The sequence below is a fragment of the Hydra vulgaris genome, chromosome 11 (genome assembly GCF_038396675.1).
Source record: "Hydra vulgaris chromosome 11, alternate assembly HydraT2T_AEP".
NCBI lineage: Eukaryota > Metazoa > Cnidaria > Hydrozoa > Anthoathecata > Hydridae > Hydra > Hydra vulgaris.
The window spans coordinates 1250001-1269974 of NC_088930.1; the positions used below are offsets into that span (position 1 = coordinate 1250001).

Sequence of the window (19974 nt, forward strand, 5' to 3'; positions counted from 1 at the left end):
ACATAATGCATAAAGCTTATGAATTTCAAATACATCAAAAATAAGCACTAATGTTAAACTTAAACCTAACTCATAAATTAACTGTATATTATCACTGGCATATTTAAAGGATTTTTATCTTGTGCAAAAATAAAATGCTCTCAAAAATACTCCCAACAAGAAATTGATTTTCTAATAGAAATACTTGTTGGTAAATGGCACAACAAGAACTTATTGCCAAAGAATATATAAAAAACAATTTCAAAAATATCAATTATGAGCCAATTGACAACCAACAATTTATAAAGGATACCAATTGTTAGTCCCAAACTTATAATAAGTACTTAGGAAACAAAATGTAAAAGTTACATTTACAGCAGCTCCGCATAAACACGCACACATACATGCAAAAAAAAAAATTATTTTTACTATATCCACACACACACACACACATGCAAACAAAAAAGTTATTGTTACTTAACTTTTTCTATAACAAATTTAGTGTTGGAGAAGCGACATACAAACCTAAAAGCCCGTGAAAACACCATAAATTTGATTCATACTTTCAGAAACTATTTGCATTATCATATCAAGTGTTCAAAGGTATTTTTAAATATTTGATATTTTTATATTTTAGGAATTTTTAAGTATCTGAAAAGAATATTTTAAGGAATCACAAAAAAACTTGCTCTTTTTTTGACGTCTATGAAAAATGTTCTTTTAATATTTTGCAGCTGTTGATATAATTTGCCTCTCTAAGTGAAAGTTTTTGCATCAACTTCAACTTTACTGCAAAATTTACCACAAAGTTTTTTTTTTATGTTAACTCAAAGTAAACAAAGTTAAACTTTATCATAGAAAGTATTAAAATTCAACAAAAATGCACTAGCATAAAGCCATGAGAAATGTCAAAGAGTGTGCAACTTCATGGCCATATAAAGAGTCTTGTTTTGCGACTTTTGGCGTATTAACAGGAATATATTAGCACATTTTTTAGTTCATCTACAGTGATGTAATCAGAACTTATTTAGGGACACCAGTACACTGGTTTAAAAAAAAAACACCAATCGTTAGATGACTTTTTTCAGAGATATTGTTATCGTAATCAGAATAACAAAATACCGTTGTTAGCTTACTTTAGGTTTTATGTAAAGCGGTGTGCAAAAATATCATTTTTTTGTCCACAAGAGGCTTAGCAACAACATTTATCTTGCATACCATTAAGCTTGAGTTAAATAAATTTTTTTATCTCTACTGCTTCACACAAAAGTAACAGTACTTAGTGTAACCTAGTTACATTCCTTAGAGTACAGAGGCGATTTTAAACTGCAGATATTCCATTTCTGTTCAGTATGTTTAATTGATTAGAGGAAGATCAAATGTTTGCATAACTCTTGTTTTATGTGAACAGCATAACAAACAGGAATAAAGCAAAGACATAGTGAAGTAACACAATTTTCAAATTATGATCGGTCTATTAAGAGTTTAGTTGGGTCATAGTTTAAGTTAAAAAATTATAACAAGTCAATATTAGTAAACAACCAGATTGTTTTCCTTCTTAAAAAAAAAAGGGAATCAAATAACTTATTTTTGAGAAGATTCTATTGTTGTTTTATATGTTTACTCTAAACGTTTTGCCTTCTCTTTCGACAAGTCGAGGTTTTGGTTGAAAACACTGCTACTTAGTTGGTATGGTGTATCTCAAAGTTTGAGTCTTGCGGTGTATAGGGTTGAGTTCTTATAATACATTAACTTCCTTCACACTTGACTTCAAGTTCTTAATAGAGTAAGTACTTCACTTCAACATTATGAATTTGGGTATTGTTTTTAATATTTAATTTAAAAATAATGAATAGGTTCTGAATAGGATTCAATAATTTCAGAATCTTTTTAAATTTGTACTATATATTCATTAATTTTAGGCATATCTTCATTCGCGCATGCGTGCTAAGACTACAGATTTTATTAAAGTTTTGAACCGAGCTCGACCTGAAGTAAAAACAGTAGAAAAGAAAACTATCACGTATGTTTTTTTATTAAGTTGTTTTTCAAATGAAACTTCAATTATAAAAATATTTTATTTTTTTATTTTTAGTGGTCGTACTTTTACTCGCCAATAAAAATGCGAAATAATAAAGTGATAAATTGTTGGGCGTATTAAATGAGTTAATTTTGTAAATTTTGTATTGTTTTTATTATAATTATTATTGTTAATTTAATTACTTTTGAAATATTACGTTGTTTGTAAATAAGTTTCTTCATTTTTTTTTTTTTTAATTATTATTATCAAAAATGCTTGTAAAAAAGTCGAACTTTGCGTAATTATTTGTAGAACTTTCGTCTTGTTATGTTTCTATTCGTCGATTAATATATAAGTGACATAATGTTGGCGTTCAAAATGTAATGATACACTTTTCCAGTAAAGTTCGAAAAAAATAAAGAATTTATCAAAATTTCATACTATCCAATCTTTTTCAATTAAGTATTGAGAACTAATATGTATTAGGTTTTTTCATTTTTATTTAGATTTTGCATAGTTGTTTTATTAATTGAACTCTTATAAAATAAAGTTGCTTGCTTTAAGTTCATGTATTTATATGAAACCTTTGGTGTTTAAGATTCAATTAGCGTTGACACCAAAACCTCTATTAAACCTGAATGACCTTGAACATGATCGACCTAACTGAAATCGTAACTTTACACAACCTTATGTTAATCATGATTGATCTAACTGAAAGCGTAACTTTACATAACTTTATGTTAAGTAACTAATTAACGTTATATTAACTAAGTTAAAATTTAAAAAATTTTCCTGGAACTGTTTCTTTAATAATTTATAATTAATCGTGGTTAAAATGCTTACTTGAAAATGGTTATCAACTTTGTTCATTAAGATGACATCGGCATTAATAAATAATAAAAAGTAAGTGTAACTAATGATTCTTTAGTTACTATCAAATTAAAGTTTAACAATTACTCACACAGAAAATATAGTACTGATTAATGCTCAAAAGGTTGGCGCTAATTGTTTATGTGACACAATAATCGCACAACCAACAGAAGCGTCCAGTTACGTAGACCTGGTAGATGTGATAATAGAAACAGATTGTTGATGATGTCGTTGGGTTAAAATCAGTAATGAATGGAAAGCTTATTTAGTAGGAGGAACAAACTTTTACTGCTCAGGAGGCGGGATAGGACCATAACTCACCTTCTAGTCATCCTTGTAAATGACAAAATAATGTCCAACGAGTTAGCAAGTCTATAAATCCGCTGAGTGCACTTGTGCCTAAAAATATCATACCTATTTAAAACATTAAAATAAATAGGTAAAATTGTAAGAAAAAATAATAATTAATAATAGTTGCATATTATAGGAAGAAAGTTAGAAAAAAGTGATGCCCTCATGGTTCGAAATCTAAATGTTAATGTTGCAGCGCGTAAATCTATGGTATCAGTTTTTAAATGTCAAAAAAACGTAATCTATAAATGTAGTGTAACTCATGATTTAAACTAGACAAGTAGTAACAAATTGAAACCTTATTACCACTTTTATCACAGCAGGATAAATAATGCGACTAAGGTTTGAAGGTTTTTTTAAGAGTAACAAGCATCTGGTCGGCTTTTAATACTGCATTACTTATTTGATCAGATCACTTAAGTTTATTGTTGAAATAAAGTTCTAGTGACTTTTCAAAATCGACATTTTCAAAAGGAGTAAGAATATTAGATAAGTTCAACTTACAAAAAGTGTAGTCTAAAACATCGAAACCACCTTAAAAGCTTATTACTTTGCATTTATTTATATTAAATTTCTTACCCCAAATTTTAGACCAATGTAGTAAGAGATCAATATCTTTTTGGACTAGTTCTAGATCAGACGAACTTTTGACTTTATTAATTTGTCTGATGACACTCAATTAATTTGCAATTAATTGAGTGTCATCAGAAAATAAGTTACAGAAACTAGATAAAAACTCAGGCATGTTGTTAATAAAAAAAAAAAAAAAAAAAAGTGGAGCGATAACCGAACCCTGAGGAACTCTACTCAGTGCATATATCCAATCAGAAGAGGATTTAACAAAAAAAACACGTTATTTTCTATTACACAAAAAATATTTTTTCCCATTAAGGATCATGTCACTGAAACCGTGTCCCTTTACTTTTAGGAAAAGAAGAATGTGTGAGACACAATCAAAAACTTTATTGAAATCTAAAAGAATTAGTATTGCAGAGTAGCGATCATTAACACTTCTAAAAGACTAGTTCTTAAAGACTTTAAAAAGACTTTAAAGACTTTAAAAGACTTCTAAAGACACGAACGATTTCGAACAAACCCATGTTGATTATAATAAATTGTGGGTGTACAAATGGTCAGACGTCAAGTCGCAAAGTAAATTTTCCATAATCTTACAAACGACAGAAGTAAGTGAAATAGGCCAATAGTTTTCTGGATCAGTACGACAACCTTTGTCATGAATGGGTAAGACATAATATATAATTAAATATATACCCGTTATGAGATCCGTTTATTAGAACCGCTACACGTTCTATATTATATGTCTATGTCTAAAAAAAAAAAGCTTCGAATATCAGTGCAAAGTTACCTTTTTTGATACTTTATCTTCCATTCAGCTTTAATTGACAAAACTGTTTTATCCTGCACGTTCAAGTTTATTACAAAATCTGACATTTTTTTCTTTTACAGCTTTAACATTTTGACCTTACTGCTCATTTTCTTTATTTTCACCTTTTCCCCCAACAGTTTTGTAAGGAATAAAAAAGTTATCATATAAAATTGCTACTCCACTTTTTTCCCAAACTTCCTTAAGCTCACCAAGAACAAATACTTATATGATAACTTTTATTATATACATCAAGTAACATTACCTAAAATTAATTAATTTTTAGGTTATTAAAATTTTAAGTTGATAAAAGTGTGAAAAACGCTATTTTACAAGATCTTTAGATGACATTTTAAAAATTAAAAAAATTTACGGACGGTTTTTTGCCCCTTATTTACCGCTTTATGGAAGTTACGTAATCATTTTCAAAAATTTGTCGGGAATGAAGCATCCCCATGTCTCAGTATTCAATTTTTATCAATATGTTATACGGCCATTTTAACTAATTAGGTATTAATCAAGTGAAAATGCAAATTAATAAATAAAATAAACGCAAATAAATAAATAAAAATACATTTATCTAATTTAACTTTAAAAAACTCAACATTTAAAACGTAACTCTGGGTTAAATTTTTTTTATTAGTTTAAAGCATATATATCATATTTAAAAGAATTATTTAATCGCTTAAGTTTTGTTGTTATTACTAATATTTTCAGGTCCAGTCTTTTTTACAGAGTCGCCATTTTCGTATTTTTTCTCGCACGCACTCTACCTTTGGACAAGGTACAAATCAACCAACAAGGCCTGTCAGTTCAGACGCATTTAAAAAAAAACCGAACGAAAGGTGAAGTCATAGTTTCTTTTGGTTTATTTTTATTTTAGTTTGAGGGTTGATTACAGATTAAAAGGTTCACCTTTATTTTAGGTTAATGAACAAAATTATTTGTAAAATGACTCTTCATAAATGCAAATGGTCAAATAAATGTTTTATGTGTAATTATTTTAGAGTAAAAAGAGCCTTATAACTTGTATATATGTTAAAATTTTCAATATAAGTAATCATTCAAAGAATAATGGTTAAAAACTAAATGTAAAATATTTGATAACTTCAAATAATGTATAGTTTAATACATAAAAACAATTAAAAGATTGTAACAATTAGTAAAGTAGAATATCAGGAATGCTCAAATAGAATAGTATAAATAGAATAGTATAATTTTTAGTATAATAATATATATATTATTATAATATTAATGATAATGATAAGTATAGTACTAATCCTAAAGTTTTTAAATTTAAAACTTATTGTTCTTAATTTAAATTCTTGGTTCTTGTCTAGAATTTATTGACAAGCTTAGAAATTTTTTTTATCTATAGTAACAGTAGTAGTATATATTATTAATAATGTTCTTTTTAATGTAGAATAGTACCATAAGTATTTTTTTATAAATTCTTCGCTCTATGAAAATAAAGATAATAGTTTTAAAAGAGTAGAAATATTTGAGATTTGAGAATTTGTCAATTTATAATGAGTCATACTTAAAGTACATAACAAAATAGTGCTAATGTTTCTGTAGATCAAACACCAAAAAATGACTATTGTCTTGTGATTAACTAATTTAAACTAATTGTTGTGATTAACTAATGTAAAGTAAATAAAAGTTAAGTATTCATTTTAGACTGTATGAGTCAAAAAACACCGAAACCAACATTAACTGGTCAGAGGATTAAAACCAGAAAAAGGGGTAATTTTTAATTACCGTATGAGTTATAAACATGTATGTTTTGGTTGTCGTGGTTTTTTTTAACTTTGTTCTTTTTTGCTAGCTCACATAAGTTATGAAAGTGTTTATATTTAGATGAGAAAGAAAAATATGACCCAACAAACTTTAGAGATCAAATAGTTGCTGGACTTAATAATGTGAATTCAGATCTTGAACAGGTTTGTTTATTCAATATGATATGAATTTCAAAGATAAGTTTGTTTCTTGTTATGACTTTTTTGATCTCAGCTTAACAAATATCAAAAATTTATTTTAGTTTAGATTCATTATATTCATTTAATTTTGATTGATTTTCAACTTAGATTTTATAAATTGAATATCGCACAATCTATGTAAAACAAATTTCTAATATTGCATGTTTCTTTTAACGTTTATATATATTAAGTAACTTATTGTTATAATATAATAATTTATTCTACACTTATGCGTTAATGTTTATTTAACTGTAAATTGAACAGATTTATACTTGTTTTAAACTTTTTCTTGTTTTAGTTATAAGGCTGGTTTTTTGAGTAAGCGTCAAAATAAGCCAGCAAGTTTTATTTTGACTAAGAATTAAAAAAAAAAAACATTTTTTAATAAAATGAAGCAGTTAAAGTTATCTTGCAAGTATATTACATTTTAATGTGTTTAAAAATTGTAATGTTTCTTATGCTAAAAAAAATGCTGGTCTCAGTTTAATTTTTTTGCAAGAAACTGAGAAAGTCTTTTTCAAAAAGAAAACTGTTATAGCATTATTGGAATGTTTTTGTCTGTTTTTTTTCAAAACTTAAAAAGTGATCACTATTATTGGAATGTCAGTCTGAAGAACCGAAAAGCTATATAGCTACCCTTATTGGAATGTAATTGTATATTTAGTTTTTTAAAATTGGTTTAAGAAAATTTACAATTTACTTAAAAAATTTACTAAAAGATTTAGTTAATAAACACTGGGCAGTATTACGTTATTAAACACTGGGCAGTATACTAAGGTATTGACATTAGCCATACTGAGTGAAGACCAGTAAATTGACCAGTAAATTGACAGTCTATTTATTTTGAAAAATGCTAATTAAATCTATTTGTTTTGTGAATTCAACTCACCACGGCAATTGTATTATTGCTATAATAATACTTTTATGAAACACATGAAAATAACATTCATATACAAATTTTCAAGTTTATGCTGTTTAACATTTTACACAAGTTTGTCATCAATAGCTTGTTTAAATTTATTGAATGGTCTCAGCATTATATATTTAACATTGATAGAACTTAGAAAAAAAAGTTTCTAAATCTCATAAAATTTATGTTTTATGACTTTAATTCAACTTTTTTTTTTATATTCTAAATTTTTTTAAATATTTTGAAAAATTTATGTGTATTAGTTTCATATTTTTATTATTTGTTTGATCCCTGTAAGATTTGCTTATCTTTTTCTTCTACTATCTACATAATTTAAAATTTTATATCATTTCGTAAATAATTTTGTGAACTATATAATTTTAGTTGTTACAGTACCTTTTGTAGTATCATGATGTCATTTTTAGCTAAAAAAAAAATTTTTTTTTGCAATTTAAAATAATACTAAATTTTTATAATACAGTTATTCACTTTTGAAAAACCTTTTTTCTAATTTAATATTATTGGAGACCTAGTAGTTTTTCAAGTTTGTTTTTTAACAGGCCTCAAAGTTTTTAATTCAAGCTGGCAGTAAGCTAGATTTTCGTCGCTATGCTGAAGCACTTTTTGATATTCTTATAACTGGTGGAATTCTTGGACCTGGTGGAACAATAAATGATGACAATGGTGCAACCACAAGTTTATGTATTTTTGAGACTGAGAAAGATATTAAAAGTATGCGAAATATGACAAGTGTTTTTGAGAGAATGATTCGTCAGTACAAGTATTTAGAAAAATCTCTTGATGATGAGATGAAAAAGGTAAGTTTTTAATGATCTATAATTTTAATGTTTAATTACCTGTTTTTTTAATGTTCACTTATGTTGAGGTATTTTCTTTAAAAAACAATTTTTTTTCCATAAGAGCTAATTATTACTTTAAAAAAAAAAGTTTGTTTAAAATTTTGTTCAAAGTACTAAATTTTACATTTTTTAAAAATAAAAAATAAAAAAAAATAAATCAGCACAAAAAGATTTCTTGATTTAGAAAAAAATCAATAATAAAGAATAATCTTTAATATGGTATTCATTTTTATATTTATTTTTTATTTATATTCATTTTTATATTTTGGTTACAATTTTGAATACAATATTAATTTTTATATTTTGCTTTTAACTCCTAATAAAATCATTTCTCTTTATTTTTAGCATATCGCTGTAAGCACCCAAATAAAATAAGACTTTTTTAAGAAAATGATGTTTCCATCTATTAAGTGTATTTTAATTGTAACTTTGTTTTGTTAGTTCTACTTTTTTTTACTCAGTTCTTTAAATACTGATTTCTTATTAAAGAAACTTTCATTTTGCCTCCATTCTACAACCCTCGGAATTAGGGTCGGCATTCGGCAATGCCGACCTAACTGCCGACCTGAAAGTGTTTGAGGTCGGCAAAAAATTGCCGACCTCGTTTCTATGTTTTACGGTTAGACCTTTGTATCAAATAATTTTTGCCGACCTGATGCCGACCTCTAAAAGATTGAGGTCGGCAAATTATTGCCAACCTCAATTTTCCTAATTCCGAGGGTTGATTCTATGATTATGATAGTTTTATACTTTTAATCAGTTTTAATATTTAAAACTAAAATTATCACATGATAATGGACATTAATCTTTTGAACAATTCATGCAGCGTTTCCCACCAATCAAAAGTTATTTAATATTTGAAAGAAATATTGACATTTCTTGTTATTATTTCATTCAAGAAAATTTAATTCATTGATAAATTTTTATTTAACTTTTAATAAACTTTCAAACTAAAGATAATTAAAAAAATTATGATCTCAAACTCTGTTTATTCCACTGATCAAAAACATTTAGTATTTTTTATTGTACAGTATTTTTGCTTATTCGATATATCTTTCACACTTTTTTTTTATACTTTAAAATAAAGATTGTTATTGTCTCAAAACTTTGTTCATTTCAATTATTAAAAACATTTAGTAACTTTAAGATTTTGGTTCTGTTTTTGAAGTTATTTAAATTTTTTATTATTAAGTTTGCCTAGCAATTCTTGCTGATCAAATTTGTTCAGAATTGATATTTAAAGATCAAAACATAATTTTTTTAAAAAGTAAACAATCGTTTATCAGCTGTTATTTTCAGTGCTGTAATATTTCATTGATTCTAATAATTACTTTTACATTTTAAAATAGTTTTTTTTTAGGTGTTAATGTTTATGAAAGGTTTTTCAGATGTCCAAAGAGAACGCCTTGCAATTGCTGTGTATTTATTAATTTCAAGTGGATTGTCTTCCCCAGTCTGTCTTTCACAGATTGTTAATGAGCATCTCACTAAAGACGGTATTGGGCTTGATTTTGCTCGTACCTTATTTTCTGTATGGTTGAGTGAAAAAGATTTTCCAAGCTTAATCAGTATGCTTAAAAAGTCAGAAATTGATGGAAAGTTATTGGTAATTAAAATTCTTAATTAAAGTCTTTGTATTTATATTTTATGATATAACCAGGAATATATTTTTTACCTTGTTTTTACGAATATTGGGAATATTTATTGTTATTGTTCTACAAAATATTGAGATTTTTTATTGAAATTGTTCTATTACTTAATAAAAAAGGTTATTGAATTTAGTGAGTTTTAAACCCATTGAGAAATCCACAGATTAAGCATGGTGCCATTGGGCTGACTAACACATTTATTTCTGATAGTACATTTGTAGCTGATGCAGCTATAGACAATTAAAATGTTTGAAAATTTAAATTTATTAATATTTTCAGATCAGGATTAGAAATATGACAGCTCAAGTTATTGCAAAAAAAACTAATCTTAGAAAAAAAATATTTTAATTTCCCCCTCCCCTCCTTCCTTCTTTGATGTAAGGGGGTTGCATTAGTATAAAATAGTACCTTTGTATATTTTGTTCATAATTACTATTTTTTAATATAATATATCTCATATTTAAATATCATTTTATTTGAATAATTTTGCAATTGAAACTTGAAATTAAAAAATAAAAATAAAAAAATGGAAAAGCTTAAAAGAATTTTAACGCTCAATAACTCTAAATTTAATTGCAGCGATGTCCTTTATAACTAAAACAGTAACTTATGTTATTTTAAATTTCGCCATATGAGATAAATGTTTAATCTTAATACTGTTTTAAATTAAATGAAAATATTTTCAAAATGGTGTAGCCTCTTTCATATTCTATTTCTAAATTATTTTTAAATTATTAACAAGATATAGAATTCTAAGAAATTCTATTTCTTGTTCAAATAATTTAAAAGCTTATAAGATAGAAATAGAAACATTTGTATGGCTAACTTTGGCGTGTCTTTGAGTATATTAGTTAAGTAACTTAAATGATTGTTAAAAAATTTACTTTTTTACTTTGTGATTACTTTTATCCATTAAGTAAATCAAACTAAATCTAACTTAAAAATATTATTGACTAACTTTAAAGTAATTTAAGTTTAAAAGCGCATATGTGGTGCCATTTGGCTAGTTAACACCCTTATAACCTGCTGTGTGTCCTGCCACCTTTGTAGGACTTGCTTTTCTAGATTAAAGTTGAAAAAAAATAACTTTGAATCTAAAAAAACATATTTACTCTTTTAGGTGTTATTTCTGGTCAAATTTACTGAGCCCTAATTATATCTGTCAGCCAATGAGCCTAATTATATCTGTTCAGACCATGCTATGATCTTACTAACATTATTGTTACCTTTTGTCTGGCTTTAATTTAGTCATTGTGAGAATTCCTTTTATGATTTTCTTTGTTATGGTACCTATGTTAAGTAATTATAAAATAATCATTTATCTTTGGATAGCTTTTATTTTTATTTTTATTTTTTTGTGAAAAAAAAAAGTCTTTACCCTACCCCATGGGTTACATTCTCCTTAGCAAGGCTCCTCAAATTTTTTTTTTTTTTTGGTAATTGTTGACATTTCTCTCAATATTTATATGCAATTTTTTGTCTGGTATGCTTAATTTAAAACTTAGTTTTTATTTGCTATTATCAATATTAAAAAGGTAATAATATCTTGGCTAAACAGAGAAACTATCTGAATCAAGTGAAAATTTAAAAAAAAAAAGTATATTTAGTTATGTGCATTCATGAAGACTGTTTCAGCTTGGTTTCTTTTCATATCTTTAAAACTTATAATTTTTTATGTAAAATAAATATCTAATAAAAAACTAAAAACAAAAACTGTAAAAAATTTTATTTGTTTTTTGAATTTTTCTAAGTGAGCATTGGCATTTAAATATATAAAAGTTGGCAAACTTGACGTTTGTTTTTTAATAAATTTTCTGCTAAATGTTCATTGATTTGTTAAGCCCTACAGTTAGTTTCATTTTGGCATATTTAGCAATTTTAGGATTTTTTCCAAAGTTGAAGGGGTCATAATTTTTTTCTAATAGTTTTCTAAATATTCTAAATAGTTCTAGAAAAAATGAGACAAGTGTCTCATTTTTTCTAGAACTATTTTCTTGATAGTTCTCTCTTTAAAAAAGTGGTTTTTATTAACTTGTGTTAAATTAAAAAAAATTATGACCTCCTCAACTTTAGAAAAAATCCTAAAATTGCTAAAATATGCCAAAATGAAACTAACTGTAGCATTATTCTATTCATCCACAAGTTTTTACAGATAAGTTTTCTAATTAGTTACTACTGTCTGCAATAAATGGGTAAAACATAGGCAGCTTGTTGCAATTTAGAACTTAAATATATCTAAAAGCAAAATGTCCAATTTTCAGCCATTTTGAGATGCTTGTAAATTTTTCTAACAATTTGTTTTGATCTAAGATGAGCAGCATATAACACCATTAGACCTAACTATCTGAAAATGCAAACATTATAAACTTGTCAAATCCACATCAAAAATGCCAGCATTTTTAAATAACCCTATTTATCAATCATCAACGGTTGAATGTGTTACTAGAAACCAGTGCCCCTCTAATCTGCCAACTGGCCAATGTGAAGGGTGCAACTAATTATAAGTCATTTCTTAATAAAAAGAAAAATGTGGTTGGTTGTCCTCTTCTTGATCTGGACTTTATAGTAGATAGGGGCACAAAGGAGGCAGTAACTTTTTAGAGACCTTCATTATGGTTCAAATAAAGGTTTCTAAATTAATTTATATATTTAGATACTTAATATCTAAATATCTAAATTAATTTCATAATGAAACCATTATTTCTTTAAATTATATTTTATTATAGGTAATCAGTGGTCTGTGTGTGGTCTGGATTTTCCCCCTCCCCCACTCACCAAGGTGAGGGGGAGGGGTTGGGGGTGGCACTAATCGAAGGGGAAGGGGCAACCAACTTTTAGTAGTATATTTAACTTTTGTTAATTATCTTTTGAAACCATTTATATTGTATTTTTGCTGGAAAATCTGGCCCATATTTTTGATAGTAACTATCAAAATGTGAATCTTATGGTAAAAGCATGAAAAAATGCAATAAAGATCTAATGGCCTTAACTGCATATTCATTAGAAAATGAATCGTGTACGCTTCATGCTAGAAAATGAATGCTTGTATCTTTGTAAGTTGTTTGCCCCCCCCCCCCTATATATAATTATTTGTTATAAATTTAAGTACATCAATTGAAATAAGATTGTCTTAATAACTTTTTTTATTAGGAACTTTTTCCATTAAACAAACGTACTGTAGAAAACTTTGAAGCATACTTCAGTGGTGCTAATCTAAATCAAATAGTAGAATTTCAAGTATAGTTTTTTTTTTTCATTTTATTTATATTTAAAAAGAAATTTATAATTAATACTTTTTAAACTTGAATAGCAACCCAAAAGTAACAACTTTAAATATTTTTTTTATGTAGAGAAATCAGAATACTCGAACTTCCATACAAGAATTAAAGAGTCGTTTAAAGAAGCTGCTTGAAAATGATGGTAGTGCTGCAGAGGTATTCAATAGTTTTTGTCTTTTTTGAAACTTCAGTAAAAATTATGCAATTCACAATAAAAATTTAAAAATTATGATCATTTTACTGTGTGCATATAATACTGCTCACATAAATATTGGTGTTTCCATTACATTACCCTGCAGGAAAACTCTGGTAGTGGTTTATTTTTTGTTATTAAAACTACACCAATAAATTTATTTTTTCAATGTTATAGCTCAAAAGATGTGTGCTTGGATTTAGTCATTTTAGATAAGATGAATCAACATGTTTTTAACTAAATAAGTTAAAAAACTGATACATTTTATTTTAAAACTATATTTCTCTAATAAGGGTTTTGTAGAACTGATGCATTAAATTCAAAACATGTATATTGTTGTCCTATCTATTTCTTATTTTTGTGGAAATCAATTCTTAAAAAAAAAAATATTTGGCAACAAAAATTTTGTGAATCTTAGCTACAATTCCATTTATATCAGACATCAGGTTTGGCTTATAAAAATTTTAGTATTTTTAAAAAAAATGTATCCAAAAAGTTATCCAAAATTATTTTTAAAGAATTACATAAGTAATAGTTAAGAAAAAAAAATTCACAAAGCTAGAGCTGTAAATTTATTGAATGTTTAATTTTAGAATATGGTTTGTAAAAATTAAAATATAAAAAAAAAAAGAATTTGTTTATTAGTAGTTTGAAATTTTTTAAAAATATATCATGAAATTTTGTGTTCATAGGTAATTGTAGTTTCTAAGGATTGCAAGGAAAAACATAGTCTAAAAGATTCAGAAGTTTGTATTCTGGTAATTATTTTATTAGTTTTAATTTTGGTAATTATTTTGATTTTTTGATAATTTTATTATCAGTTTTATTTATTTTTATTATGTATCTTATTGAATTTTTGTTATAATTCAATAAAGTAATTATACCCAGTGGGCATGTTTTAGAGGTCTAAAATTAATACGTTTTTAAACGTGTTTCAGATGTTTAAAACACGTCCTGGACCCCATGTGTAGCTTCTATTATAGAAGGTTATAGATTCTATTTATAGAAGATTGAATTTTTATTTTGTTGAGTTGTTAATGAAATATCTTATTAGTTGTGGACTTCATTAATGAATGCTGTTGAATGGAACAAAAAAGAAGATTTGTTGGCTGAGCAAGCATTACGTCATTTAAAAAAATATTCTTCGGTTCTACAAGCTTTTACGCCAGAAAATGAAGTTGAACTTATGCTTTTGCAAAGAATACAAGAATATTGTTACGATAATATGAACTTTATGAAACTCTTTCAGAAGATCATTATGCTATTTTATAAAAGTAATCTATTTTTTTAATTAAATATCGAAAGTAGGTTTTTTCTTTATTAAATATATAAAGGACCACAAAGGCTTATGCAAAATGAGGGTGTATTGAGTTTAGTTTACTATGCCATATTTATCATTACTAGAAACTATCGTGTATACGTTCGTGTGTTTTTATACTGTGCCACTAGAAAGTTAACATTATTTTAATTTCTAAAGTTTAATTTAGCTGATGTTATTGGAGAAGATGCTATCATACGATGGTACAAAGACGGTCACAGTGCTAAAGGCAAAAGTGTTTTTCTCAGTCAGATGGAGAAAATGGTTGAATGGTTACAGAGTGCTGAAGAAGAATCCTCCGAAGACGAAAGCGATAATTAAAAGTTTAACCTACATTTATCGTGAGAACTTCTTAATTCTTCTTACCCAACCTCACTTCGGTTTGCTTATGCTAGAATCTGTAACTTAAAATCGTAATGTTTTTTATCGTCCCGTTTCTTTTTTAAAAAACGAAATAAAATGTGAATAAGCGGTATTTTATCGCGTTTTTGTCAATTAAATTTTTGAGCAAACCGGCTTAAGGATCTGTGATTCCATTTTTAAATTGAATAGTGTATTGCATTAGTAATTAAAAGAAACCGTATTTTGTAGTGTTTTTAGGAAAGAAAAATATATATCTTGGGTGGGTAGGACATAAAATTAACTATTGTAAGATGGCGAAATATTCATGTATTACAAGAGTTTTTATAGATCAATATTTTTAATATTCAATTTCTGTTCTTTTGAGATAATCCTGAAGATGCATTTTGCTACATCAAATTTCCTTACTCCGTACTTAATTTGAAATTTTTTTTTTTGCTCTTTTCCCCTAGTTTTTTATTACGATATATACTATATTAAAATCCAAATTTAAACCAAAGGTGATTTCTGTAAAGGCCCGTATCTTTTATTAATCATATTTTGTTTGTTTAATTCATGTTAACGAAATAGAAATGCAAATTGCATTCTTCAATGCAACATTTATCTAAGCGGTTTTGACATACTATCTAAAGGTAATGATTTTATTAAAATACTTCGTATAAGTCCTATTCGCTCATAGATAATAAATATTCAAGTTCAAGAATATAAATAACTTATTAATTTTAAGTATAATAGATGAAAATTAAGCTTAAATATTTTTATTTAACCTTATGTAATAGTTTTCAAAAATAACCACTGTAAATTACAAAGTAATTGAATGTAGTATATAATAACCATGTTTAAATGCAAATGCTTTTGGAAAGAAGGCAAACGCATGCAACAGTTGCATTAGTTGCATTGCAGAGGTATTAAAAACAATTGAAGTAACTAAAGTTAAAATTTTCTTTTGATGTTCTCAACACCAAACATCTTTCTCTGGTTGATCTGGCTATTATTACTGTCAGATCTGCACATAAATTAAATTTTATAAAACATGCCTTTTCTAAGTAAAGCCCACGCACAAAGATGAACCAGAATTTAAACATCTTTGGCATCAGTGAGGCCAAGTAAAGTCTTTGTTTTTTTTTATGGGTCAACTTTATTCCCTTCTAACTTTTTGTTTTATTTTTTCAAAATGAAAGTTTTGTTTTATGTATATTGGTCACAGTTATATAAGCAGTATGTTACTACTGATGTACGTATCTACTGACTACTAAGTTGGTAACAGTTATATATGCAGTACGTAACTCTTTTACGGAATCAATTTTCGTGGCTTGGCGATAAGACAAACTGTGTCTTCTTGCCCCGGCCATCTGTATTTATTTTGAAATATTCACTGTATTTATATATTTATACGGCAAAATATGAAAGCAATAATAAAAAAAAGTGATTTTGAAAAATTATTGAGCAACACTAAAAAATGTAATAGTGTCAAATTTTTTTAGAAAACTCAAATCAAAAAATTTTGTAAGTAGTATAGAAAAAGCCGGTTCTGGGTCAAAAATTTGTTTGAACCATAATTTCATATCATATTAAAGCTTTTATCCTAACCATAATTTCTGAGCCAAAATAAAAAAAATATAAAAATAATGGTAGTCATGTAAATTTTTCTTTTATTAATTACGATTGTAAAATTTTTTTACAAACTGGCAAATATATAACATTATTGTAGTATAACAACCATATTATATTAATATATTATTATGGTTACGTCATAACTATAATTTATGAGCCAAAAAAAATTATTTTATAAAAATTTTGTAATTTTAAATAGTAAAATTGTCCTTTTAAAGCATAAAAACTTCCAGATTGTCCAATTTGTTCATCTTCAGAGTTTAATGTAACCACTAATCCCCTTCCATTATTTTTTTATACTCATTAACTCTTTATTGACTCTTTTTAGACTCATCAATTCTTTATTGTCAACCCATGAGTTGAACGTCTCAGGATACCCATACCACTTTACTAATGATTTGTTTTTGAGTTTACGAACAACTTATTCAATCCTAAATATTTTTTGATTAGTTTTTTGCATTTCTTGTTCATAAAAAGTACTTTGTATTTCTTCATCATTATCGTCAGTTATTTTATACGTCGGTGGATCTGTGAACTGAATCTGTGACACAGTAAAAACCTCCTCAGTCCATCTCGGTTTGTATCCTTTTTCAAACGTTACCTTCTTTTTAGTTATCCTAACTCTATCACTAATTGAAAACTTTGGCTTAACGGGCTCGGATCGTACCTTTCCATTTAGATTCAACCAAACAACATTCTCATTCTTTTTATCGCTAGCTACAACTGGTGTCATTTTAATTGAAGAATGCTTTGTGTTGTTGTATTTATTTACCATTTCATCTAAAACGTCGATATATTTTCTAGTAGAATTAGCTTAAAAGTACTTAAACATTTTCTCTTTCATTGTTCTCTTCCAACGTTTAACTACACAACTTTTTTCTTCATTTTCAGTTGAATATAACTAACTAAACACCCAGCGCTTTAACATGCTTATTATAAAATTCTTAGCCTTTATCGACCTATATTTTATTACATCTTTTCTCTTTAAAGATTTCATTTAATGCATCAGCAACATCAATCCAGTTTTACTCTTCAATGGAACAATCCATCCGTACTTTGAGAGAACAACTATCACCATTAATAAGTACTTTATACCATCATTGAATTTGGAAAAAGATTGCATGTCGACTAAATCAACAGCCCAAATTTAACCGATTCGATTTACAATAACTTTTATTTTTCTGAAGTGTTTTACAACTGGTCAATGAAGTTCGTTTGCAAGTTTGTCAGTCCATTTTAATTCTTTATTCTTGTCTTTTTTACAGATCGTTGGTATTTTTATTGAACACCCAACCCAAACTTTGCTTTAGTTGATACAATAAGTTTTACAATACCTCGTTCAATTCTTTTACGTATTGTTGGATTTTTTATAGCATCCATTTCTTCGAGCATAATTTTATCAGCTTCATTTCTTTTTGCTTATCTGTAAAGTATTTATAAGCAAGATCATGATGGTAAGCTGGATTATCAGCTCTATCTACAAATTCACTCCATTCTTTATATGCATCAGTAGAAGTTAATCGTTCATCTAAATTAGTACCAGGGCCTGTAAAATTCATACCAGGTAAATACATTTTACTTGGGAACTTTGACCATAGTTGTTATATTTTACTTGTTGCCGAATTAATTGAACTAACTAAATCACCTCCCGTTTTTGCTGATACGAATTTAGTTTTGTTTTTCCACAAATAGCGCAAGTTCCACGTTGCATATTTCTTTTGTTTTTTGCTTGCGACGCTGCGCGGGTTTAGTGTATTTGTTTTGTTTTTGCTTTTAACACAGTACATTTTTTATATAGAGTAAATAAAAAATGGATATTATAGATTTATCATGGAATGTAAATAACAATAAGAGAAATAATAATAAGTTCTTACCTAAAAGTGTAAGAGGAATTATTGTTGGAAAGTCAGGTAGCGGAAAAACTACTTTATTATTTATACTACTATAATATAATAACTACTATAATAACTACTATAATATTATAACTATAATATGAGGCGTTGCGAACGGAAGGGGCACACCAACCAAAATCAAGTTTTGAGTAAATTGCGTTTGAAATTTCTAGAATGAAATTTGCAAAGGAGTACATCAACCAAAATCAAGTTTTAAGTAAGCGCGCGAAATAACACTTTTTCCTACCACGTGGTAGAAGAGTTTACACCCCCTCCCCCTCTGTGGTAGTTGGTGGTTTTTTTCAGATCTCTCTCCGTCCCTAAGCTACCACATGGTTTTTGAACGAACGTTTTACTCGTTACAAAGTGTGTTTCTTCAGATTTTATTACGTGTAAATAACAAGGGATTTTCAGTCAGAAAGAGGCCCACTGACACGTTGATCTTGTGTTATATTGTAGATGACAGACTAAAGTAAAAAATGGTTAAAAAAAACGGATTTTCGAAAATTGGCTGATGTGCCCCTTTCGTTCGCAACGCCTCATATAATACTATATAACTACTATAATAATTTAAAACTTTTGGATAATCTCTTTTTCAACCAGAATAAAATATATTAAAACGATCTTTTGAAATAAAATTACAAAAAGAAGTTATTCTTGAACTATTTAAGTTACAAGACAAAATAGAAAAATTAAATGCGAACCCCGAGTTTATAATTGAAGACATTTCAAAAAACTTAAATGAGAAAACAGATATGGAGTGTAAGTTTTTTGAAACAGTAGAAGATGTACCAGATCCTAAAGATCTTGATATTCATAAGAATAATTTGATGATATTTGATGATTTACAATTAACAAAGCAAAATAAGTGTGAAAAATATTATATACGAGGAAGGCATAGTAATGTTTCTATCTTGCACAAAATTATTTTATGTTACTAAGACTATAGTCAAGTTATAAGAGAAAATACAAGTTATAAGAGAAAATACAAATTTTATTTGCTTATTTCCACAAGATTCATAAAGTTTAAATCATATTTATAAAGATCATGTTTCAAGTGATATGACAAAAGACAAGTTTATAAGACTTTGTAAGGATGCCTGGTTAGAACCTCATGGATTTGTTATTATAAATCTATCTTCTAAAAGAGATTATGGAAAATATAGAAGTGGATTAGATAAATTTTATATACCAACTTGTGAATTTTGAAATATTATCTTGTATATAAAAAAACAAAAAAAATTTTTTCTTGTATATATAAAAAAACAAAATGTCTTTTTATTTATTATCAAGTGGAAATAGCAGTAACATAAAAAC

General features: G+C 26.8%; 3 protein-coding genes across 3 annotated transcripts in view; 2 read left to right on the forward strand and 1 right to left on the reverse strand.

Moving 5' to 3' along the window:
• The window catches only part of LOC100208227 (actin-related protein 2/3 complex subunit 2), a 21312-nt gene extending 19081 nt beyond the window's left edge, over positions 1-2231 (forward strand). Inside the window, exons 9-11 of the mRNA XM_065809761.1 lie at positions 482-582; positions 1902-2002; positions 2075-2231. Coding sequence (XP_065665833.1) covers positions 482-582; positions 1902-2002; positions 2075-2099 — 227 coding nt within the window. The 3' untranslated portion in view covers positions 2100-2231. The remainder of the gene's footprint in view (positions 1-481; positions 583-1901; positions 2003-2074) is intronic.
• A 2955-nt stretch (positions 2232-5186) lies between these two features.
• LOC100204682 (eIF5-mimic protein 2) lies at positions 5187-15502 on the forward strand. The gene is made up of 10 exons (XM_065809762.1): positions 5187-5449; positions 6285-6350; positions 6465-6547; positions 8054-8311; positions 9714-9959; positions 13153-13239; positions 13353-13436; positions 14166-14231; positions 14528-14747; positions 14961-15502. Exons 2-10 carry the CDS (start codon positions 6290-6292, stop codon positions 15110-15112), a joined length of 1257 nt encoding a protein of 418 aa, XP_065665834.1. The 5' UTR covers positions 5187-5449; positions 6285-6289; the 3' UTR covers positions 15113-15502.
• Positions 15503-17186: 1684 nt separating this feature from the next.
• LOC136087485 (uncharacterized) lies at positions 17187-18339 on the reverse strand. The gene is made up of 2 exons (XM_065810352.1): positions 18185-18339; positions 17187-17565 (listed from the first exon to the last, which is right to left on the reverse strand). Exons 1-2 carry the CDS (start codon positions 18337-18339, stop codon positions 17187-17189), a joined length of 534 nt encoding a protein of 177 aa, XP_065666424.1.
• Positions 18340-19974: the final 1635 nt, after the last annotated feature.